This window comes from Crocuta crocuta, unplaced genomic scaffold (genome assembly GCF_008692635.1).
Source record: "Crocuta crocuta isolate KB4526 unplaced genomic scaffold, BGI_CrCroc_1.0 scaffold318, whole genome shotgun sequence".
Lineage (NCBI taxonomy): Eukaryota > Metazoa > Chordata > Mammalia > Carnivora > Hyaenidae > Crocuta > Crocuta crocuta.
Window position 1 is genome coordinate 5,644,215 of NW_027531425.1, and position 25,327 is coordinate 5,669,541.

At 38.8% G+C, this 25,327-nt stretch overlaps 1 protein-coding gene across 2 annotated transcripts in view; it reads right to left on the minus strand.

The window, feature by feature from the left end:
• The window catches only part of NR5A2 (nuclear receptor subfamily 5 group A member 2), a 130,962-nt gene that overhangs the window by 31,021 nt on the left and 74,614 nt on the right, over positions 1-25,327 (minus strand). For both annotated transcript variants that reach the window (XM_077772053.1, XM_077772052.1), the window contains one exon: positions 17,910-18,057. In XM_077772053.1, the coding sequence (XP_077628179.1) occupies positions 17,910-18,057 (148 nt within the window). The remainder of the gene's footprint in view (positions 1-17,909; positions 18,058-25,327) is intronic.

A 25,327-nucleotide genomic window follows, 5' to 3' on the forward strand; every position in this document is an offset into this window, starting at 1 on the left:
CTGAAATTTTATATTCAACTAAACTATCATTCAAAATGAGGCAAAATTTTAATTATTTTCATACAAACAAAGGATGGTTTAGCAGTAAACAGATCAAACTCACCTCTTCAAAAACAGATTAACATGCAATTGTCACACCACCGAACAAATGCATTCTTGGACATTTACCCCAGAGAAGTGAAAACTCATGTTCCTACAAAAACTTGTTCATGACCTTCACAGAACCTTTACCTGTAATAACCCAAAACTAGAAACAACCCAATGTCCTTCAGCAGACAAAGAGTTAAACAAACTGTAGAACATCTGTACCATGGAATACAACACAACCATAGAAGTAGCAAACTATTGATATATTCATAGATGGATCTCAAGGGAATATTGTTGAGTGAAAAAGGCCAGTTCCAAAAGGTTACAAACTCTATAATTATCTTTAAATACAAAAATTCCAGACATGGAGAGCAGATTATTGCCAAGGATTAAGAAAGGAGAAAAAGACAGGTGTGGCTATAAAAGGATAGTTCCAAAGAGTCTGGTGATGATGGAAAAATTCTGTATCATGATTTTGTGTTGGTAACTATAACCAATTTATACATGTGATAAAATTGCAAGAACTACACAGAAACAAGTGTATGTAAAACTGGTGATCTAAGCAAACTGAATAACTGAATAAGCTCTATGGACTATACCAGTGTCATTTCCTGGTTTTTATATTGACTATAGTTATATAAGACATTACCATTGGGAAACTGGATAGAAGTAATATGGGACCTCCCTGTACAATTTTTCTTCTTTTGCAACTTCCTCTAAGTCTACAGTGATGTTAAAATTAGAAGCTAAAAAGAGATTATAGACTGGATTAAAAAAAACCCCACACAAAGTATAGTCATATACTGCTTACAGGAAACCCACCTAAATTACAGAAACCCTACTGAATCAAGTGAATAGCTTGAAAATAAAGAGATCAGAAATAATATTGCCAATATTAATTTCAAAAGGCTGTTAAAACTCTATTACTATCTGAGCAGATTTTAAGATAAAAGAATTAAAAGGAAAAAAAGACGCACTGTAGTCATATTAGAAATAATCCACCAAAAAGATAGAACATTGTCAAGAATAACATAAATAAATAAAACTTCGCACCTAACAGTGATTATATTTTTTAGTACATATGCCACATTTATGAAAACTAACTAAAGATAATATCACAAAGGAAGTTCTAACATGATTATTTCAAAGACTCAATAATATGCAGAGCCGTATAATGCAATCAATGTAGAATCCAAAAATAAAGATAATCAAACTACCTATTTGTTCAGAAATTTTAAAATCTACCATTAAGTGAATCATGGGTTTAAAAAAAAAAAAAACAGATCATAGGGGTGCCTGGGTAGCTCAGGCAGTTAAGCGTTGGATTTTTGGTCAGGTCATCATCTCATGGTTTGTGAGTTTGAGCCCCTTGTTGGGCTCTCTGCTCCCAGTGTAGAGCTCACTTCAGATCGTGTCTCCCTTTCTCTGCCCCTCCCAGGCTCGTGCATGCACATTCTTTCTCTCTCTCAAGAAAAAATAAACATTAAACAAAGATCACAATAGAGGTCACAAAATACTTAGAGCTGGAAATAGGGTCACCATATAATGCTGTTCAGGTTGTGTACCACACAATTTTAAGGGATGCACTGACATAGACTATGATGTTAGTGTTGCCCCCTAGAGTTTTGTAAAGTGATATGTGTAACTACAGCAGCATTCCACGTCACAGAAAGTTTCCCACTTCAAAACTTCTGCAGATACAATTATGGCTGGGCTAAGTGGGAACTTTCAAACACTAAATGCTTTCATGAAAATATACTAACCGAATTTTTAACTCAAGAAGGTAGAATGAGAACAGCAAAGTAATAAAGATGAGAGCAGAATTTATTGAAATTGAAGGAAAAGAAATAAAGGATCAATACCTTTTTATTTAAAAAGAAGGCTAATAAAATAGACAAAACTTTTCATAGTAAGTTGTGAGATTTTAGAAGAATTCCCATTAAAGACTGGAATAAAGCAAGAGTGCTTGTTATCACTACTTCAAGTCAACACTGTCTAGTCAGTAAAATAAGACAGGGAAAGGAAATCAGAAAGGCAAAAGATAAATCTGTATTTCCAGACTATGATGGTCTATATAGAATGCCCAAGATAAACCACAGAAAACCCAGTTCAAATGAGAGAAATCAGCAAGTTTGTTAAGCACAAATTCAACACACACACACACACACACACACACACACACACACACACGTTACATGTATATTAACTAATGAGAAAATGTAGTGGAAAAAAAAGTTTGCATTCACAATAAATTCTAAGAGTGGCTCTGAATAAATCAATTAAAAATGATACTTCTGCAGAAAAAATTAAACGGTATTATTGAAGAAGCTGTACCAAAACACACATGACTAAAGGAAAGATAAACTATGTTCATGGATGGGAAGAACTCAATTCTATGAAGATAATAGTACTCCCTAAGCTAATCTTTAAATACTATGTAATTCTATTCAAATTCCTATTTGTGTTCTCTCTGGAATTACAGCAAGCAAATCATAAAGTCATATGGAAAAGCAAAAGCACAAGAATAATTAAGACTATTTGGAAATATAAAGTAGAACAACTACTCAACCAGATACCAAATATATCAAGAATACTTAAAATATGTGGAATTAGCACAATGATAACCAAATAGACCAATGGAACAAATCAGTCCAACAGGGGACCCACACATATATAGATCTTGAGTATATAAAAAAATGTGACCTTAAAAACAGTGGGAGAGACAAAGTATCCAATAAACTGTGTTGGGAGAACTGACTAGTAGGAAGGAAAATAAGACAAAATAAAATAAAAACTAGATCTCTACCTCTTATTTTAAACAAAAATTAATTCTGGGCACATTAAAGACCTAAATTTGAAAATCAAGGTTGTCATATATTCAGAAAAAAGCTAGAGGAGAATACATTTTATGATATATAATGCATAAGGAGGGATTCCTTAAAGAAGCTACAAATAAATATAAAGAAGCTATAAATAAATAAAATAAATATAAGGCCTGGGGATACAATGCACAGCATGATAACTATAGTTAATAATACTGTATTGTATATTTGAAAGTTGGTAAAAGAGTAGATCTTAAAAGTTCTCATTATAAGAAAAACATTGTAACTATGGATGATAATGGATATTAACTGGACTTTTGTGGTGATTATTTTGCAATACATACATATCAAATCCTTATTTGTCCACCTGAAACTTATCCAATATGTAGATTATATCTCAATTTAAAAAGACTACAAAAAGCAAAACAAATGGTAAAATATTAATGAGTGTGGCTACTTCTGTGATAGAAAAGATATGTAAGTGAAATGAAAACCCAATTACCTTTTCTTTCTTTGTATCTTTTCTATCTACCTACCTATCTATTTACCTTTCTATTGAACAGGACCCTTCAAATCAATAAAGAAACACATACATCCCAAAGGGCAAACGACACGGATAGGTACTTCAGAGAAACAAAAACTTCTTAACCTCATTGGTAATCAGAATGCAAATTAAATCAGAATAATGACAAATTTAATTACCGTGTTGATGATGATATCGGGAACCCTCAGTTACTATAGATAGTAATGTAATTTGGCACAGCCACTTTGGAGAACAGTTTGGCTATTTCTAGAATTGAAAACTATTGTTCAGAAATATATGTACAAGAAGACAGCTAGAAAAATGTTCCCTCAGCATTGCTTATAACAAATATCCATCAACTGGAGAATTGATGGGGGAGATCAATAATTGTAGGGTTCATTATATAATGAAATACTACAGACTGGTAAAAATGAGGATCCGGGCTCTGGATACCTTAAGAATTCCAGAGCTACACGAATCAAAATAGAAATCTCGAAAACGTAACATGGAGCAAAGAAAAGGTAAATTAAAGTGTCTGTTAATCCTAAAAAGCCTTATTCTTTTCTAAGATAAGGTTCTGCAGCTACCTCTTTGAAAGAGGAAGTTCCTGGAAGTTATAATTAGAAATGATACTGTTACAGTATTCACAGACCGATCCTTTTTGATATGGGTTGTCGTGGACAAATGCCAGCACATGTGGTTATCCAATTTGTCCTACAATTTCTTGTAGCTGGGGCTAATAATAACTTTTTTAAACAATTTTAAAAGAAATTGCTCATTACAAGAACTCTATCCTGACCATGAGGATCAAGAACATACTAAATATTACATGCTGAAACTTTTATCTTGGTATTCTTAAGATACCTAAAAACCTGCACGAATTCATTTTTAAATGTCTATTTCCTGTTCTTTTACTCTACTTAGTCTAGTCTTTTGAGTTTGAAACTAGTCATATTTAAAAAAGGGAGAATCTGTTAATAATCCAGGCTAAGAATCTCTGATAAATTATCAGATTCTGTTCACAATAAAGATTTGTAAGAAGATAGGAATTTGGACACCAGATGCTTCTCCACATTAAAAAGAAAAGCTGCGTAGAGTCAACATGAAAGATAAGTACCCTATAATTTTAACAGTGCTTCTGACTTTGCAGTGATAAAACTTGCAATCCCATTCCTAAAACTGGTAAATAGGAACCAGCCCTGGATGAAACCACTCTTGGCAGTCTTGAGTGGGATATTGCTGAGGGGGCATTGCTAACCATTACGAAGGGACTTTCAAGAAAGATCCAGAAGGATCAGATTTCCTCCAGATTCATAATGGGTCTACTTAGAATGGGTTATCTTGATAATGAATGACAAGCATTTGTATAGTGCTTTATGGTGTACAGATGCAATCATTTCACCAAAAAAAAGCAGCAGTAGTGGAAAAAATCTGGACTTTGGGGTCTGGGGTGTATTTAAGTCTCTGTTCTATTACTTTCTAGCTGGGTGATTTCATGTGGTTGTTTGACTTCTGTTCTCAGAGAAGAGTAGTGAAACAGGAACAGCTAAATGCTTCTCTAAGGTCTGCTGTGAGGATTAGAAACAACACGTATAAGGTGCTCTGCTCATAGCAGACAATAAGAGGTAGCTATTATAATCGAACACACTAATTAAGCAAGTATCACATTTGTTTGTTTATTTTTAAGTATTGTTTTTAATACAAACTGTATTCCAGGCATGGTGCCAAGGGCTAGGAATATGGAATGAAAATAGATCTGGCATTCTGGTTGTGGGACATACGAAACAATTAGAAAATAGAGTAAGTAGAATCTGTGTGTAATAAGAGACAGGAATTCCAAAGAAGAAGGGTGAGTCTGTCTGTGAAGACTTCTCAGAGGTTATCTTGAACCCGAGACACAATGTCCTCATCTGACATAAGCAGCCTGGTGTCCACCTGTTAGAGCCAAGGAAGCAAAACTCCTAGTAGACTTGCACGTTGTTGTTAACGAGGGACGCGGCCAACATGCCCACTATTCTGCGTGTAGGTGGTAGAACCCAGAAGTCTGGATTTCCAAGTTCCACATCTTTGAACTATGAAAATATCTTAAACCATGCACAAGTTCATGTTTCCATCTTCACTCATTCCTCCACCCCCTTAGTTTCTTGACGCGAGTAATATGAGGGAGGAGAGAATCTGCTAATATTCTTCTTATATACAATTACTATTACTAATTTTTATTAATAAGGCATATTATTTTGCTAAACGTGTGTTAAGTAAAGAACAAAGTTCATTGCTCTAAAAAGCTTTCAGTTCTCAAATTCCAACAATTTCCTTGGAAGGATTAAGTTACCCAGGACTTTGGCTCCAAAAGAAGTAGTAGCCTCCTCTAAGTGAAATCTTCTGTTTTGTATGATTGAGTTTAACCTCTCCCAACAATCTATTTAACCATCAGACTTAGAGACTGTGTATTAGTAAGCTTGAAAGAAGAATTTCAACCTTTTTAGGTAAAGTGAACTGTAAACTCAATTCTGGAAAATTAGACAGAAAGTGTTGAAGAATTTCCTGGCATAAGCATTCTCCAGGGAGCAGGTGTCCACTTGGTCACTCCAGTTTGTCAGATCATCAGTATGTAGGGCCTCACCAGCCTAGGCAGGGGACTAATTATTTATTATTTGACTTTGGTTTGATCTTGAGATTGGCAGTGATAAAATAAAGAGAAGTGGTTTCAGTTTGCTTCCTCTGATATATCTCAAGATATCCAAGGTAATAATGGCTCCTTTGGTTAGTAGTTCAAAGATTGTAGATGGTGGTTTGGTACTGAATTAATATAGCAGTTATTGCTGACATGAAGAAGGCCTTTTTCATATAATCTGTATATCTGAGAAAATTGTATCTGAGAAGATATATTTCCCAATAAGGGACCTTCACTTATGTGACTTTTCCTGATGTAAACACAGATGCTTTAAATGATAATAATTTACTGATACCATGTGTCAGATGTGCTAAGTTCTTCACAGTAATTAGTGCATTTAATCCCTCCCAACAATCTTTAGGAAGACCATTATTATTTCAATATTACCAATGGGGAAATTGAGGTGATGTAAGTTGCCTAAGGATGCAAGAGCAAAAAAAGCTGAGCTCAAGGCTGCAGTCTTTACTACTAGGTCATACCACCTCAGTAGTAGGGACTAGTTCTGAATGCCTCCTCTTTTCCTCTGTGGCTATATCATGTATTGCTCTTCCAGACCCACACCCTAAGACTTCCTTTCCTGTGTGGTACAGAGTGACAAGTCTGGAATCAGAAAACCTGGCTTGGAGCATGGGCTCAGACTCCTTCCACTCCTTAGGCACATAAGCCATGTTGTGCATCTAGTCATGTTCTGTAAAATTACGATAACTTTTAACGTTACAGGTAAAAAGTACTTTCTAAATAAAGTTCTGCATGTAAATCAGAATGGTGGTGTTGGGGGAGGTAGGGGAGATAGAAAGTCATTGTTTAATGAGTGCAGAGTTTCAGTGCTGAAAGACCAAAGAAATTCTGGAGACGGATGATGGTGATGGCTGCAAAACAATACGGATGTACTTAATGCCACCGAACTGTACACTTAAAAATGGCTAAAATAGTATATTTTGTGTTATATGTATTTTACTACAATTTGTGAAAATAAAAGAAAAACTCTGAACCTTAGAAAAAGAAGTCTTGCATAGATAGTAATACTGACATAATAGTTATTTTCTCTTAGGTCAAATAGTAGAGAGAAAGGAATATTTCAGGTGTGCTATCAATGATTATTTGTTACCAAGACAGACAAAATGAAATGAATGATACACAACTAGAATGTGAAGATGCTCCATAAGGATGAGGCAGAACTGTACAAGTTGAGGACAGCATTGTCACTCAGGTCACGCTGACCTTTATGCATGACACAGAACTCCCNTTCCTCCAAAGTTCAGCACATGCAACAGAGCCCTGATGCAATAAAAGGTAATGTGCACTCTTCTAGGAAATTATTTTTATGCATCACAAGGCTAACATTTTTAGATTAAGTTGAAAAGAATGCCAGGCCCAAAAAACAATATCTAATTTTGAAAATAATGCAAAAGTGGTATTTCAAGAATCCCTGAAATCCATATCTGTGTTCCTTTCCTGTGTGTGGAGCCCAAAAATTTCAATGCAAGGCCTGAATCTGTGTGACCATGCATGAGTCATTTAACCCCTGATAGTCTCAATTTTCTTATCCAGAAGGGAGAGGTGGATACGTTGGCAAGTTCATTTCTATGGTAAAATTCTAGGATTTGGTTTCCTTTCAGGACTGAGGCCAAAGTTTCTGTCAGAAACCTGGGTACCGCAGCGTGTGGGGATTCAGTATGGTGTTCCCTGCCGGAGCTCCTGGTGATCCCTCGCACAGTGTCGCAGCTCTTCATGCCTGTGATCACTGTCAGATTTGTGTAACATGAAGATTGAGAAAGGCACTGTTTTTTTTGATGTGGTTTTTTTTTTTATGTTTGAGTAATCTCTACTCCAACATGGGGCTCAAATTTACGTCCCAGAGATCAAGAGTTGGGGTGCCCCGAGAAAGGTATTTTCACTGACAAATAGGATGGATGAGACTAATGTGTGTGGACAGCACACACTGGTTCAGTAGGAAGAAAGAATGGAACGGAAGAGAAGCAGTGGCCAGTGCATCATGCAGTGTTGTGATGATGTGTTGTGTATTAGACCTTCCACCTGATGCACTCCCCCTTTTACATTAGTGTCCCCTGGGTCCTAAGTGCTGTTCTCCATCATATTGAGGAGTTTCTTTCTCTTTGGAAAGACTGTATGTTACCAATTCATATGCTGCCTAGGACACTGGCTTTGCACATAGTAGCCACTCAGTATATATTGTGGGATTCATTCTTTCACACTGACAAAAGGCCTTTAAACTTCACATTTATTCTTGGTTCCTGGCATAAACTGGTCTATTAGGAATTTAACCCTCTTAACCAAACGTGGTGAGAACTCAAGATTGGACTCACTGGATTTTAGCGGTAAACTAGAAAGAAGGTTTAACTGGGGTGCCTGGGTGGCTCAGTCGGTTAAGCGTCCGACTTTGGATCAGGTCATGATCTCACGGTTCGTGGGTTTGAGCCCCGAGTCGGGCTCTGTGCTGACAGCTCAGAGCTTGGAGCCTGCTTCAGATTCTGTGTCTCCCTCACTCTCTGACCCTCCCCTGCTCACACTGTCTCTCTCTCTCAGAAATAAATAAAACATTAAAAAAAAAAAAAGGTTTAACGAATTCCTCAGAAGTGAGTCACTGAGTGACTCCTTTCTAGAAAACACCCCAAGGCCCTGGGGCATCCCAGGAGTTCACTACTATGTCAGATCTACACTGACCACGTTAACCATCTAGCCTTTTCTGAGACTGGACTAGTACAGCCATTGCATTCTGAGGTTTTAACAGTGCAGTGGGCACTGCTGAAGCAGAGGGAACTACCAACCAGAGCAGTCAGGGTTGACAGCTTTTTCCTTGCTGGTGAGTCCCAGTTTGCCAGGCCAATACAGTTCTGAAAAATCATCTCACTAAACAGCAGTAGTTAGCAAAATGACAATATTAGTATTAACAACTAAAAAATAATAAATATTTTTTAAGCGTAAGCTACTCAGAAATATGCCTAAATAAATGCTATTTAGGCAATTATATTCTCGTGCCAGTAGATAACAAATGATAATCACTTCTTCCATGGCTGTAAATACATATTGATTAAGTTCAAACTTAGAACTCCAAAATGAGTTATATCTGGCCATTGCTAAACTGCTTTGCTCACTGAAAGAAAAAAAAAATCCACACAACACCTATTATACCGCATTTAATTAAGACAAGCATCAACTTTATGTGCCATCATTTGCTTCTGCCAAATCTCTATGGTGTAAATATTGAACGGTGGCATCTCTTGAATGCTAATCAATCTTTTCTGAATTTCAAATGATTACATAAATTTTAGGAAATGCTTATTTGCCAGCATTACCCTCAGCTGCATATATATCAGCAAGGCATTAGTATGAAGATATGCATAGTTATTTGACAAGTGTCTAGTGAGTGTTTTTCTAAATTAGAATATCATATATGAAAAGGTAAAAGCAGAGACTGAATGCTAATTATAAGAAGAACCCTGGGACCTCTCCTTTGCTTATCTGACTTCAGGAGGAACAATTTAACCAATGCACTTGGGTGAAGATGTGAGACGCACACACTGCATTGCTAGACAGGCCAGTAAGTGAGAGTGTGTATGTGAGCAGATGTGTGAGTGTGGCACACTCGTGTGTGTACATGTGTGAACAGAAGCATTTGCAGAGGTGGTTGTGTGGTCAGAGTTAGAGGAAGGCTATAATGAAGCAAAGATTGTGACCAGCCTTGGGAAGGGCAATTACCACATAATGGGAAGGCTGTTTTTTGCTGTTTTAAGACCATCTTTTACGCAGATACCACGTAAATAGAAGTTCGCAACATGCAGACTGTTGTGTTGGTTTCAAAACTGAATTGGGGCACATGGGGGGCTTAGTTGAGCACCGACTTCAGCTCAGGTCATGATCTTGCGGCTTGTGGGTTCAAGCCCCGCATTGGGCTCTGTGCTGACAGCTCAGAGGCTGGAGCCTGCTTCGGATTCTGTGTCTCCCTGTCTCTCTGCCCCTTCCCTGCTCATGTTATGTCTGTCTGTCTCTCTCTCAAAAATAAAACCATTAAAAATTTTTTTAAAAGCTGAATTAATACTCAGACATATATTGTGATGCACAGATAGAAATTTTTACTGGTTTTCTACTCTTCTGAAGTTTTTCTGACTCTTCTGGAGGGAAGTAGTCAACTCAGGAATGGGACTGGGCACTTCTATTTCACTTTCTATGTTAGCCGGAGATTTGCCTTATAGCAAGTTATACCTGCACCATCTTCTCTGATTTATAAAGTGAATAGTCCATTTTGCTTTAGGCGCTGCTAACACAGAGATTGTGATCAAATCTCTCTGTTGGATTTGGAAACCTCTTTTATTACCTGGATTAATGTTGCAAAAAAGCAAAAGGCGAATTTATTTTTCCTTTTGTCCCTGTGGCTTTGCTCTATCTTGGGGTGCCTGGGAGGTTCAGTAGGTTAAGAGTTTGATTTGGGCTCAGGTCATGATCTCACAGTTCGTGAGTTCAAACCATGCGTCAGGCTCTGTGCTGACAGCTCAGAGCCTGGAACCTGCTTCGGATATTGTGTCTCCTGAGATTAGGGGCCAAGATGGCAGAGCAGCATGGAAATCCTCTCGTGCTGGATTCTGTGTCTCCCTGTCTCTCTGCCTCTCTCCCATTCGTGCGCGCCCTCTCTCTCTCTCAAAAATAAGCATTTAAAAAAATTAAAAAAAAAAAAAAGAATTGTGCTTTCTTATTGTACTCCCATCCTCACCCTCTCCGCTAACCGGACACTTAGTTTGACGGCAGGAACCCTCAGACCCAACAAGCTGCTGGGCGCTGGAGAACCGGGGGGAAAAAAAGTATCTTCTTTCTTTTTGTAACATTCCCTTCTCCAACAATGTGTTCTAGGACATTCCCAGGCGACTCTGGAAGTGCTGGGGAGCTCCGGACACCAACTGTACCCCCATGCTCACAGCCCCTCGGGGTCTGGAGCTCAGGAAGGGCACGTGCGGGAATCCCGACACGGCCCAGCCCTGGGCAATTTTCTCCCTCGAGACAACCCCATAACTGGCCAATCAGGTGAAGCTGCAAAACTATTTCCTCTGCACAGGAGGTGAGATTTTGAAAAGCCTCGTCACGATTTGCACTGCAAAGCCATGCTAACATCTGGACTTGGGTTTGCAGGTGGAACTGCGATTTAATCAACCAGTTTTCACCCTCCTCTGCACTTTTGGGTTATCCTTCCCAGGGGAGCAAATGACCAAGCGGGTGGCATGAGGGGAGTACGCATGGCGAGGTCTTTTCTCAGCACAGGACAGGACACACCTACCTTGGTGGTAGCTTCGTAATAGTCTTTCTTACTGAGCCAAAAGCAAGGAGTCTTCCCTTAAGGGACCCTGACTGAACCACCGTGTGCTGTGTTAACACAGATGCCTCTATAAGTCTCTTAAAGACTCCATGTTTAATATTCGCACAGGTCCTTATAGTCTCTTATTAAGTGAGATGTGAGATCAATAGTTGCTCTGCGATTCTTTGCCTATTTATAAAACCTTCATTTTTCAAATGAAGTGTACATATATATGCCATTCCTCAGTGATGACAGAGTTCCCATTATGTGATTGCTTGTGATCAAGTCTTAAGCTCTACACAGAGGTGCTGACTTGGGCTTGGGTCCCATGAAATCTGTCTCCCAGTGGCATTTTGCTGGACCAACTAACTGCTCTGCAGGGAACTTTGACAGTGCATCTTGGCTGGGTTCTGATATTGAAAGTCAGGAGGAGAAAAGATATTCTTAGGAAAGGAAAATGAGAGATGGATCTTTATTTAAACAGCAAAACAGAATTATTAGACAAAATTCAAATAAGGAAATAAATACCTGTTATATCAAAAACTAAGCCTACTGGAAAGCTAATTGGCTGAAAGTAAATTTCCCCACCTAAAAGACTAAACTCATCCACACTTTCCAGCTCGTAAACACAGTGCAATTTTATTTACTATTAACAACGTCAACATAATGCATGAACAGAGTTATGACAGGACCCTTTAGCAGACTGGAAGGTTCTACCTGAAGGCTGAATTTACAAATTCTCCCCACCAAGGAGCTTCATCTCTTGAACTTTATAGACATCTTTGGCTCCTCTCTTTTCTATCTTAGGGTTTTGAATGCTGACGACCACCAAAGGGAAAGAGAGTTACTTTTGTTCATTTTCTCCTTTTAACATTATAAGGAGCTCAAATAGATAATAAAAGAGACAAACAAGTAAGAAGGCTTATGGTCATTTAGCTTCCCTAAAGTTCAGCAAATAATCCAGAGGAAATGCTAAGCCTCTAGGCAACAGCAAACTATAAGGAAGAATTGTTTGGAGATGGAGGTGAGGCTGAGACAAATGCTTACTACAAGCTTCCTGAAGCTCTAAAACCCAGAGTTCGTCTCATCATGAAACAAACAAAAAACAACCTCTGATATATTTAGAAGCCAAGGGAAGTAAAAAGCTTTCTTATTAGTTAGTATTTTCATTCAATAAACATTGGAAATTCACATTAAGCAGTCCCCTGTTTACACATGAGGGTTTGGTTTTCTTTTTGGTCTATATTCCTCAGATGATTGTCCTAATTCTGTACATCATTTTGTCTATATAGATGGTCCCTTAGCATGTATGTAGTATTTTAAAAATATTGATTGATGAGTTCAAATGACTCTGAAGAAGATACTATGTCGTTGCGGAGAAAACACGGTCTAGCATTTGGAGTTGTTAGATCTAGACCCGGCTCTGGGCCTATCATGTTGAATAAATCATGTAGTATTTACAAATCCAAAATGGGAGGGAGACAATCTCTTAGGTCCTTTCCTTTCCTTCTATAAGAGAGAAACTAAGTGATTTGCCCACCTGAAGATGTTTTATTACTAACGCTACCAGAGAAAAGCATTCCTGCCACTTCCTTTCCTGGGATCATTTTGGTATCAGACACTCTTAGTGCGTCAGTTTCAAACAGAACCTAAATACTGATCATCAGTACTTAATTCCAGTCATAATTTCATTCACAAAGGAGGACTCTGTTTAGTCTCTATTTTCCTTAGAAAAACCCCTTTCATAATGTGAAGACTTATATCTTTATTTTCTAAACTAAAAAAAGATGTCAAATTCTCTACCATTTATCTATAGGATCTATTTTCTAGCCTTTCGTAAAATGTTGTGCCTGCATTTTTATTGTTGTTCTTGCTAATTTTTCCGGTTCCCATTACTTGTTTTTTTTTTTTTTAACTTAGAAGTTGGAAGGAAAAGCCTTCTTTCATTCATGAATGCAATAAATATTTATTAAAAACCTATATTATGTCAAGTGGTATGCTAGGAGCAAAACAGATAGACTTCCTGGGTTCATGGACATTCTAGTTTATTAATCTGATAGATAAAAGGCCTTTGCTTCGCTAAAAATACTAGAACAACCGTAGAGCATTCTTTGTTTACTTTAAGTCTTAGACATTTCACCAACAGCTTGGATGGTAATTTATCTTAGAGGTAATATGTTTAACTCCTTTAAAGTAAAGGAGTTGGGGCGCCTGGGTGGCTCAGTCAGTAAGCATCCAACTTTGGCTCAGGTCATGATCTCTATGGTTCATGAGTTCGAGTCCTGCGTTGGGCTCTGTCTGTCAGCACGGAGCTTGCTTGGGATCCTCTGTCCCTTCCCCACTCACATATGCCTTCTCTTTCTCAAAAATAAATAAACATTAAAAAAATAATAATAAAGTAAAGGAGATGTGATCTGACACTAAAGAATGCCTGAACCAAACCTGGAGATGAGGCAAAGAGCCCTGCAGCCAGCTTTGTCCTCGAATTAAGCATGTTCAGTGCTTTGTACCAAGAAGTCTCAGGTGGCAGTTTTGTGAAGGGCATCTAACAGGGAGTAGCTATGTCTCCCTCTCTTTCAGCCCATCTCCTGCTCACTCTCTGTTTCTCTCTCTCAAAAATGAATAAACATTTTAAAATATTAAGAAAAAAACAGAAAACAAAAACAAAACAAAAATTTTATTTTATCTTTTCTTAAGTCATCAGTTGTAAATGGCCAACATATAGTATCTCCTTTTGGGCCAAGTTATTGATGGATTCAAATTATGTTATCTCAGGGGCGCCTGGGTGGCTCAGTCGGTTAAGCGTCCGACTTCGGCTCAGGTCACGATCTCACGATTTGTGGGTTCGAGCCTTGTGTCGGGCTCTGTGTTGACAGCTCAGAGCCTGGAGTCTACTAAAGATTCTGTGTCTCCCTCTCTCTCTGACCCTTCCCTGCTCACACTGTCATTCTCTCTCTCTCTCTCTCTCAGAAATAAATTTTAAAAAAACATTAAAACAATTATGTTATCTCATAGGGGAATATATATACATGCATATTAATTTAACAGTATTTTAAGAAAGCATAACAACTAGCAGACTGGGCTCTCAGAGCCTACTATATTATATACACAAAAATATCCTGAGAGAATGGGCATTTTTTTACTTTTACTTTTTTTCAATCAGCTTAACCAATTGATATCTGCTCTTGAGGAAGAGAAAAACTTGAGGAAGAGAAAAAAAGCAGGCAGCAGAATGGAAAATTTTTAGCCAACTGTACTTTTACATTCAGTCCTGTCATTAGCTTCTTGTACAATCAGGAAATCGGTCTTAGTGAAAAATGACTTTTAGGAGGAGGATGGTTGCTACTGGAACTTGATTTGGCTTAACTAATTGGCTACCGCTCCTCTAGAGTTTTCTTTAAAAAATTTTTTTAACTTTTATTTATTTTTGAGGAAGAGAGAGAGACAGAGTACAAGCAGGAGAGGGGCAGAGAGAGAGGGAGACACAGAATCTGAAGCAGGCTCCAGGCTCTGAGTTGTCAGCACAGAGCCCGACGTGGGGCTCAAACCCATGAACCGTGAGATCGTGACCTGAGCTCAAGTTGGGCTTAACCGACTGAGCCACCAGGCACCTCCTCTTCTAGAGTTTTCTATGCTGGTTCAAGCACCCAGAAAGCTGGGACTCATGTGGGACTTCTACCTCCTAAGTGTCATATCCCATGGTTTGCATCCTATATGTGTTAAAACCACCCCTGAACATACTTTCCAGCCTTGTTCCTCTCCAGTAATCTTTCCACATCACTAACAGAAAAGCAAATCAACTTATGTTACCCACCTCACCCCTTTTTTAAAGAATCTGTCTATCCTTCCTAATTGCCCATAGAATGACCGGGGCACCTATTTTTGTGAACCACTGCATCCCCAATGCCTACCTTAGCACCAGAAACTTAGTAAATTGCTCAGTACACATTTGTTGAATGCTTTAAGGCATTCCATTACTGGGCTATTGCCCACCACTCCAGGCATAACGGAGGCTTCCCTCAAGCCATACTGAATCACCCACTAGTCCTTGAACTCATCTTGCTCACTTGCCTTCATGCTTTTGCATCAGCCAATCTTCTGGCTTAAAACGTTGTGCCTGCTTGGGCTCACATCTTACTTGCTCTCACCAAATCTAGATGGGAAACACCGTCTCATCTCCTACAAAGAGAATACTACTATCGCCCTCTTTCAACGCAGCCCCTGACCACTGAACAGTCCACAAAGTCCTCATTTTCCTCCAGGATCAGAGAGGCTCAAGGCTCGGCTGGGACCAGAACATATCAGTTTTCAGACGTGACAGGGCTGGGGTGGGGTGGAGTGGGATGGGGTAGGGTTTGCAAGGCTCCTGACGGTTTGAAACAGTGGGTACTGACTCTGGACTTGGGTGTGGCTTTCGAGAGTGGCTCTAGGATTTCATTCCCATTATAGAATAACAGGTTATTGAGGCTAGCCTGGGTACCTGAAGGCTAATTAGCCCCCTACCTCAATAAAGCTGTCAAAAGAAGATTACTTATTGTTTCTCTGGAGGAAAGTGTTTTCCATATGCAAATTGGAAACTACCTGAACTTTATTGCCAGCTACTGTTTTCTTGCTTCTTTAAAAATAAACTCTTGGACAAAACTCTATGTACCTCTGATACAAAAATCATGCTTTCCTTCCCCCCCCCCCCCCAAACAACAAACAGGTGTAGTTTAAGGGACAATGAGTTAGTTATTCAGTGGTGTCCAGGCTTCTGACACAGTGAACACACTCAATTAAATGAGAGTGTGTGGTTGAGGTTCTGGTAAATATATGGCCCTATGGTTCAGGATGGTAATTTGTGAATTTCAGAGGTTGCAAGCACATCAGAACCACCATCTCACGCCCTACCTCCATTGTACTGGCAGAGAACATAATAATTTTGAAAAATGATGAAGGAAAGATAAAAGGGATGAAAACGAAACATGGCTCATGGTTAATCTCTCCATCTTCAAATGCAATGCAGTTATTCAACTAATTTAAAATACCATTGAAGTGACATGACTCTCTTTAAATATTTTATCACTAAGATGCTGTAAGATTTCTTACACATACATTACCACATTTTCCATTTAATTACTGATCAAATGTGCTAGTCGAAAAGGCTAAGATCTTGCCATAAACCAGAATGATTTGTGAGATTACAGCATGTAGGCCTGTGCGATCTTCCTCTTGATTTTCTAAACACTGTTCATGGGTAAAAGATGTAGACTTACTTGAATAGAACCTTCCTATTTATAGTGGTTAATAGAGAAACCACACAGGACCCAGTCCTGGCACTGTAAACCTTTGAACACTACATCTATGAAATTCTGTTGTCTTTTTAAATTTTCAGTAACATTTCTCCTTGCTATATTTATCACATTTTCCAAAATATGAAAATGTTCTTTTTATTTTAAATGTTGACTACATGTGAAAAATTAACTCTGGTTCTATTACTTCAAACTATCCCTTTATTAGCAACAGTTGTGCAGGACTGTCAAGGAGAATTTTAAAACGAAAGCACCAAATTTGGAGAGCAGACACATCTGTTTTACTTTGCAGTTTGTTTTATTGTTTTATTTCTTAGGCTATGAATTCACAACTATCTTCTAACTGAAGACTAAAGAAAAAACACATGTTGGTAAATCTGATTTCTGCATTTTTTTCATTTGGGGGAAGTCACCTCCCTCAGCTGCCTGCCAATAAGTAATAAACGGACTTGGCAAAAAGTTTATTTAAGTTGGCTTTATTAAGCCAACAAAATACAGAAATCAAGAATGGGACAGGCAGAAAAATCTGTTCCTTTGAAGTCAATGAAAATCCATCTCCTTAATCCTTTTTTTATTCCAAGCAGTGGTGATTTTTCTCAACTGACTCACTGAGAACCTTGATTTAGCCAATCTGTCTTGCTTAGTTATCTTTCTTCTCCAAAGCTTTCCTAAAGAAGCATCCTTTCCCCTTGACAACCATCATCTTTTATACTTGCATAGTGATGCATCTGGTTGTAAACATTCTCTGGTTAATCCTGATAGAGATTTCAGAAACAGGTTTTTAATTACTCTCCATATTTTACAATAAAAACAGCAGTAGCTTGCAGGCTGTAACAAAAGGCACATAGAAATGATCCACAGCAGAAGGATGGCAACAATTTGATATCATACATCTTTCCTATGCCACCGCCATTCAACTTTTGTCACAGCTTTATATAGCCACTGCCTACTCATTATGTCCATTATGAGAGAAAATTCAGGACTCCAGTCTAATAACTCCTTTTCCACACCCTAACCCATCTACTAACAGGCTATGAATCATGCAGAAATATATACATAATAATATATTTATGCTTGAAGATTTCATGATTTGAAAAGAAAGGCATTACCTTGGTAGAACAAAAACACGTATTGACTTCAAGACACTCCGAGTTTGGCATCATATAGTAACATTTGGTTGTGCATAGAATGAGAAAGGATTCCTTACCTAAACTAAAGAGCACCAAGAATTTCAGACACACAAACTCTCGTTGATCAAACTGTAGAGAGCGAAGCTTTGCCACTAACTCCTGTGCGTGACTCATGAGATTGTTGAGGGTGGCCCCGGCTTGTGATGCTATTATGGAATAGTCCACCTGCAACACGGAATGACAGTTTTCATGACCATCAGAATCAGAAACACACATTTTGTTCAAAACTTTTAAGAATTGTGCATAAAATCAGATTGCACTATAGATTTATAGCAGAGGAGACATTACCTGTGAAAATGGTTTGAGACATCCTATTATTTTGAAATGTATCATAATTACCCTGAAAAAAACTTTTTGATAAGGTTTGTAGGGAACAGATTTTGCCTACCTACATTTTACAGGTCTATACTTTCATCTTTTTCTGTTGTGAAATGACATTATCACTTAGGTTAACGTTCTTAACTCCCCCAAATAAGTTTAAAGAAAAATGTACGATCCATACAAAGGGAATCCAGAATAGCATACTGTGAGCATGTGATGACATTAACTAGTGCATGAGAAAAGTGAAGGCAGAGATACGTTTCCATTTTTATTTTATTAAGGGACTATATTTTAAAGTAGTCATTGTTCAAGAATGCATGCTTGTGGATGATGAAAGAATCACATATAGATTATTCCTAAGCTTGTTGCTTCCTACAAAGCAATGACTACTATTTTCATATGGTTATTAATACATTTTTCTCTAAAGACAGCAATGATCTTATTATGAAGAATAAATTGCTTGGAGCGCCTAGATGGCTCAGTTGGCTGAGCATCTGACTCTTGCTTTTGGCTCAGGTTATGATTGCACGGGTCCTTGAGTTCGAACCCCAAGTTGGGCTCTGAACTGACATAGCGGAGCCTGCTTGTGATCCTCTCTCTCTCCTGGCCCCTCCCTCTGTCTCTTTCAAAAACAATAAACATTTAAAAAGGAAAAGAATTTCTTAATTTGGAAAACAAAACAAAAACGGCTTATTTTCTTCTTCATTTAAAAAAAAAGGTGCTATAGGGGCGCCTGGGTGGCTTAGTCGGTTAAGCGTCCGACTTTCGCTTAGGTCATGATCTCGCGGTTCGTGGGTTCGAGCCCCGCGTCGGGCCCTGTGCTGACTGCCAGCTTAGAGCCTGGAGCCTGTTTCAGTCTGTGACTCCCTCTCTCTCTGACCCTTCCCTGCTCAGGCTGTCTCTCTCTCTCTCCTAGAAATACTCTCAGTTCGTGGGTTCGAGCCCCGCGTCGGCCTCTGTGCTGACTGCCAGCTCAGAGCCTGGAGCCTGTTTCAGAGTCTGTGACTCCCTCTCTCTCTGACCCTCCCCTGCTCATGCTGTCTCTCTCTCTCTTAGAAATAAATAAAACATTTAAAAAATTTTAAAAAATAAATTAAAAAAAAAGGTGCTATAATGCACCAATCTTAGATGACTCGTGGGGACATAAAAAGTTCAGCTTACAATAATAAGTTAAGATGTTGCGATAGCTGTCAATGATGGTACTGGCTTGGCTGCTGCAATGATAGCATAATGGGAAAGCCCAGTTGGTACCTGATCCTTTTTGTACTGGAGAGCTCTCAGGCAACCAGATACTCTTTCAGGTGCATTTAATATTTGCAGCAGCAGCAAATTTGTCTGGGAGGCAAGTCCTCATCTGCCACTCACCCGGAGCAGACTGTATTAAATTTTTATATTTATTGACATTTCATTACCATAATTGACTGCACTTGCTTCTCCAAGAGAAGGCACAGGGCTGCCTCCTAAGCAGGAGAATGAGTCCCTAGAGTAGAATTTGCAATTAAAAACAAGGCAGAATGGATTTTTTTTTTATTGTGTAAATATGATGAGTTGAATTTTCAGCTTTAACTAGAGAATACTGGGTGTACAGAAACCTTTTTCAAGAGTGGGAAAAATTATGAGTCGGTGGAAAGACGACCCCCAAAGGTGTCAATCAGTTTATACAGAGTCAACTACGCATGAAAAAGCCACAGTTAATGTGTGTTCTAGGTGTGCTCTTGTATCAAGCACACCACTGTCCTACTGGCCTTGTTCGTAGGCTGGCATCTGTCTGCTACATTTCACATCAAGTGTTCTAAGAACTCCTTTGGTTTCTGAGAATGTGTGTAAGCAAAGGCCGGTCCAGAGGTGACCGGAACGGTGAGCTGGAAGCAGAAAGGACAAGCAGACGAGCGCTGTGGACTCGCTGTGATGACGTGTGTAGCGCCCAAAGGCCATGTCTCCACTGTCACTTTGCCCGTTCTCTCACAGGGAGCTCTCTACTCCGGGGAAGTCTTCCTTTACTGAAAAGTGGTACCTGAGCTTTAAATTCTTCAGCAACTATACACATGGTCTAACCATTCCAGAAAATAATAATAATAATAATATAAATCCTACAGAGACAAATGGGATAGGTGAGGCAATGATAGCGGGAAGGCCCTGGAGGGTCGCAGAGGCCAAAGAAAACTGGGACCAGACAGGCCGAGATCTGGGTCAACACGGCCATGTATAAACAAAGCATCTTAGCCAAGTCACAGGAAGCCTCCATCCCTTAGGGCCCTGATCGTTATATAATGCAGTGAAGCTAGATGATAAGAAGTGCCTCCCACTTCTGTGATTATCAAGAAAAGAGAGGACTTGGGATAACATTACCAATTCAAGCTTGGAATCAATTGTTGAATGCACTGCAGCTGTAGCTTAGGATGTACAGAGCATATTTTAGTCAAAATCACCAGTGAAGCCTTAAGCCAGGTAGGTGCACTTAAATAAACCACAAATACGTCGCTATGAATTAGTATTTCTTATTAATAGGATAAAGTTAGCGGAGTTTCGATATATGTGTAGTTCCAACAAGTATGTAGTAGGTTCACATACTAGAACCTCCTCCTTGAAAATGTAGTACATTGTAACAAGAACCTAAATTAATTTTTTAAATACACGTTAATTAAAATTTGATGTATGTGCAGTTCTTTTTAACAATTTTTAATACTTATTTTTTAAAAAATTTTAACGTCTATTTTTGAGAGAAAGGGACAAGAGTGTGAGCAGGAAAGGGGAAGAGAGAGGGAGACACAGAATTCAAAGTAGGGTCCAGGCTCTGAGCTGTTAGTACAGAGCCTGACGCGGGGCTCAAACTCATGAGCCACGAGACCATGACCTGAGCTGATATCGGACACTTAACTGACTGAGCCATCCAGGCATTCAAAGTTTGTTTATTTTTGAGAGACAGAGAGCAGGGAAGGGGCAGAGACAGAGGGAGACAGAATCCCAAACAGGCTTCTGACTCTGACCCATTAGCACAGAGCCCGATGCAGGACTCGAATCCACGAACTGTGAGATCATGACCTGAGCCGAAACCAAGAGTCAGACGCTTAACTAACAGAGCCACCCAGGCACCCTGATACACGTGCAGTTCTAACACGGATGTAATAATAAGTTCAACTCCCAGAACTTTATACTTGAAAACAGAGTATACTATACTGATAAGAATTGAGATTGTTTCATAAGATTCTATAGCTAGTGAGATGAACTTGAGGAAATCAATCCGGACACCAACAAATTTACAGCTATACATTTATTTACATGCTAATTTGAAAGCTCAAACATGCTTATTAAATGGGAGCTCCGATAACATTTCCTTCAAGGATAATTTATCAAATTGCATGGCTCCGAAGGAGGATAGGTGATTTATTCCTGAAACAGCACACAGATCTGCAACTTGCTTACATTTTATTACAAACACCATTATATTTTCATTGTTGGATGCAGAGTTTGTGCCCATTTCAGGAGCAGCTGGCCTTGTCTTTTATGTACTTAGTAAAATTAATTTATTGCTCTCTTACATGTAATCTTTGTGCCATTAAATTCAAGGCAGATATTGAAGAAATACTATAAGCTCATGTCCCCTTTGGATAAATTTCACTCATCATGAAGGTAGAAACAGTTTTAGCTAAATTGCTTTTAGTTCTAACAGCCAAAATTTTTGATGACTTGTACATTGTAAGATGCCTGTCATTTTAATATGATACACAATAATAGAAGATAATGAATAAGTTGCCAGTAGACCTTTCCCTTGGGATGATATTACAGTTGCTGTTAATTAGTTACAATATGCAAATATGGAAAGTGATCCCACTTTAAAGTACTATTGTTAATACACACACACACACACACACACACACACAAAGTATTATGTACACACAGATATGTCTTATGTGCATGTATTTTTTTTTTTTATTTCAGAAAAAGAGAATGCGAGCAGGAAGATGGGTAGAGGGAGATGGGTAGAGGGAGAAGGGAAGAAGAAAGATAGGGAGAGGAAGAGAGAGAGAGAATCTTAGGCTCCAGGCTCAGTGTAGAGCCCAGATACAAGGCTCAATCTCCCAACCCTGGGATCATGACCTGAACCAAAATCAGGAGTCGGAGACTCAATCAACTGAGCCATCCAGGCATGTATTTTTTAAATACTCAATAGAAATGAATTTTTGTCATAATTCTAAGATGTTAAAAATATAGAATTGATTTGATAATACTGATATTGCTGATAATATTATTAATAATATTACTGATAATCATTATTTCCTTTTAGCTTAACAAGATTTTTAACATACACTTACATAGATGGCTGATTAAAAGATATAATAAAAGCATAATGGCTACCTTAGGTTTAAGTAAGAAATTTGGTGTGAATCACCGAATCCTCATTTTAATACTAGGTAGTGGTACCCTGGACTGCTCTTTGCAGTGGGATTATTTCAATTCCTCTAGTTCTCAATGAACCACGAAGGGACTCAATTTTGCAGACATTTATGTAGCAAACATAATGTGCTAGGCAGTACACTAGTCGCTGGACTTAGGAGAAAAGTTGCTCGGTTTTATCTAACTTTTCTTCTCTCTCTTCAAGCTCCAAGAGACAGTCCCTATAACTATTTCTGAAAACTAAGTCTAGTCTTCATCTTCCTCTTCTGTTGCAATAAATGCACCCTATTATTTACCATGAGCTGAGTTCAGTAGGAAAATGCCAGAATACGGGATCAAAGAGCACTCAGGGCCCCACATTCCTTAGCTGGTTTAGCAGAGTTGTTATCAAGCATTGCATGGACACCACATGCAGGCTCAAGGTGACAAAAAATTTCTGCCTGGGTCTCCTTTGTGTCGGGACGATGGCCCTGATATTATAGATTGAGGCATATTTAATATTACTATGTATTAATCTTAAAATGCTCAGCATAAACATTTTCATTTGTTCCAGAAGAAATCATCACGGGGAAGTAGAGAAAATTCTATAAATAAACCTGGAAATTTCTTTTTGTTGTTGTTTTACATAAATGTTAATTTATTTATTTTTGAGAGGGGGAGAGAAGGGGGGAGGCAGGAGAGGGGTAGAGAGAGGGAGAGAAGGGGGGGAGGCAGGAGGGGGGTAGAGAGAGGGAGAGAGAGAGAATCCCAAGCAGGCTGTGTGCTGCCAGCTCAAAGTCACAAACCATGAGATCATGACCTGAGCCAAAACCAAGAGTCAGACGTTTAACCAACTGAGCCACCCAGGCACCACAAACCTGGAAATTACTAGTGAGTGATTTGGGAGTACCATATTTCTTCCGGTTGAGGCTGAAAAAGGTGGTAGAGTTTAGTTTTATCCAGAAATTCCTTGTCACTGCTCCTCTAACCCCCATAGGATTTAAGCGCTGGTATCTGCCTCAACCTGCAAAGGAGTTTGGTCAAACACCTTTACTATGGAAATAAGATACTTCTTCTAGAAGTGGAATCCGGACAGCTTCAAACGCCCATGTGATTCCCTTTGCACCTCTTCCTCTGACCCTTCCTTCTACTTTATCTGAACCCAAGTCACACAGCTTTCCTGTGAAAGTATACAGTACAAAGCACTCTGGGAGGGTCGGCCACCACAGACATTAGATGATAAATTCCACCTCTTATCAACACTGAGTGCAGGACTGTGTCTAATTTCCCCCCATCATGTCTTTGATAGGCCTGCAGAAATATTTTTAAACTAAATGAGTAAAGCTGTTCCTTCTCCTATAGGTGAGTGTTAAGCTGCTCATAGGGGTACTTTGCTTTACTGAAGCAATGCTGTTGAATTTTCTCACAATATCAACATCATAACTCGATACAATGTATCATGGAAACGGGCTTCTATCATTGTTTCAAAGTTCACATTCTGCACAAATCTGTGGTAGTAGGTCAATGGATTTCTGTGGCAGATGAATCATTTGGTTTAGAAAAGCAAGAAAAACCCACATTTAAAACGCTTTTCTCCAAAAATTGGAAGAAAACGCAACAAAGACAGTTGATTTAGGGTGGTGGCATTGGGAATGACCCTTTTTCTCTTTGTCTAGCCTTTTCCTCATGCTGAAGTAACATCATAACAGTAAGTAATAAACATGTTAAAATATTCCTGGGAAAATTTGAGTTTGTTTTTACAATGTATTTACAAGACAACGCCCAAAAAATGATAAATAAAATAAAAATATTTGTGTATTCAGACTCAATGAAAATGAAATGAATGTTTTGCTTGGAAGTTCCATAGAAGGGGTCAGGCACTGACATTATACACGAAGACCAAATTGAGAGCCTACGGTGACAGCGAGCTCTGCAGCATCTAGGAGTTACACAGAAAAGCAGTCTGGTATGTTGGTTAACAACACAAACTCTGGTGCCAGGCTGCCTTGATCTGAATATTCTACCACTCTTTATTAGTTGTGTTTTAGCCTTGAATCAACTACGTCACCTCTTTTTGCCTCGGTTCCTCATCTGCAAAATGGGGATGATAATAACAATGATAATCATAGTACTTTTCTCATAGGGTTGTTGACTTCATAAATGTCAGCTTCATGTCAGCTTAGTTTTGACAGTTTCTAATTTTCACGTCTGCACTTTACAGAACTAGTTCTTGTAATTCCTACTGCAGTTCCCTGAGGCGGATTCCACTATATCCACTGGGTAGGTGAAGACACTCAACCTTGGAAAGAAAGGGGAGTTGCTCAAGATGACATAGCTGGCACATTGTGGAGTGGGGACCTGAGCACAAGTCAGTTTAACTCTAAACTAGACCACATGTGTGCAACACACACACACACACACACACACACACACACACCATTTTAATACCCGAGAACAAGCAGTCTGCACTGGTAACGAAGCTATACTCTACCCATAGTTCAGTTGTTAGACTATAAACCAAGAGGAAATTCTCTTTCTTTTTGCTTTCTTCAGCCACCTCCATGCCTTTTCCTTTTAAACATTATTCCACCCACCCCGCATATTGCTCTACTCTTGCAATTCCTATAGTCTTTTCTTTCCTTTCATCGCTGCTTTACTGATCTTCCTAAAATTGGCATACTCCAAATCCTGTATTCGTGTCATTGTTGCTTTAGCAACAACAACAACAAAAATCTAAGTT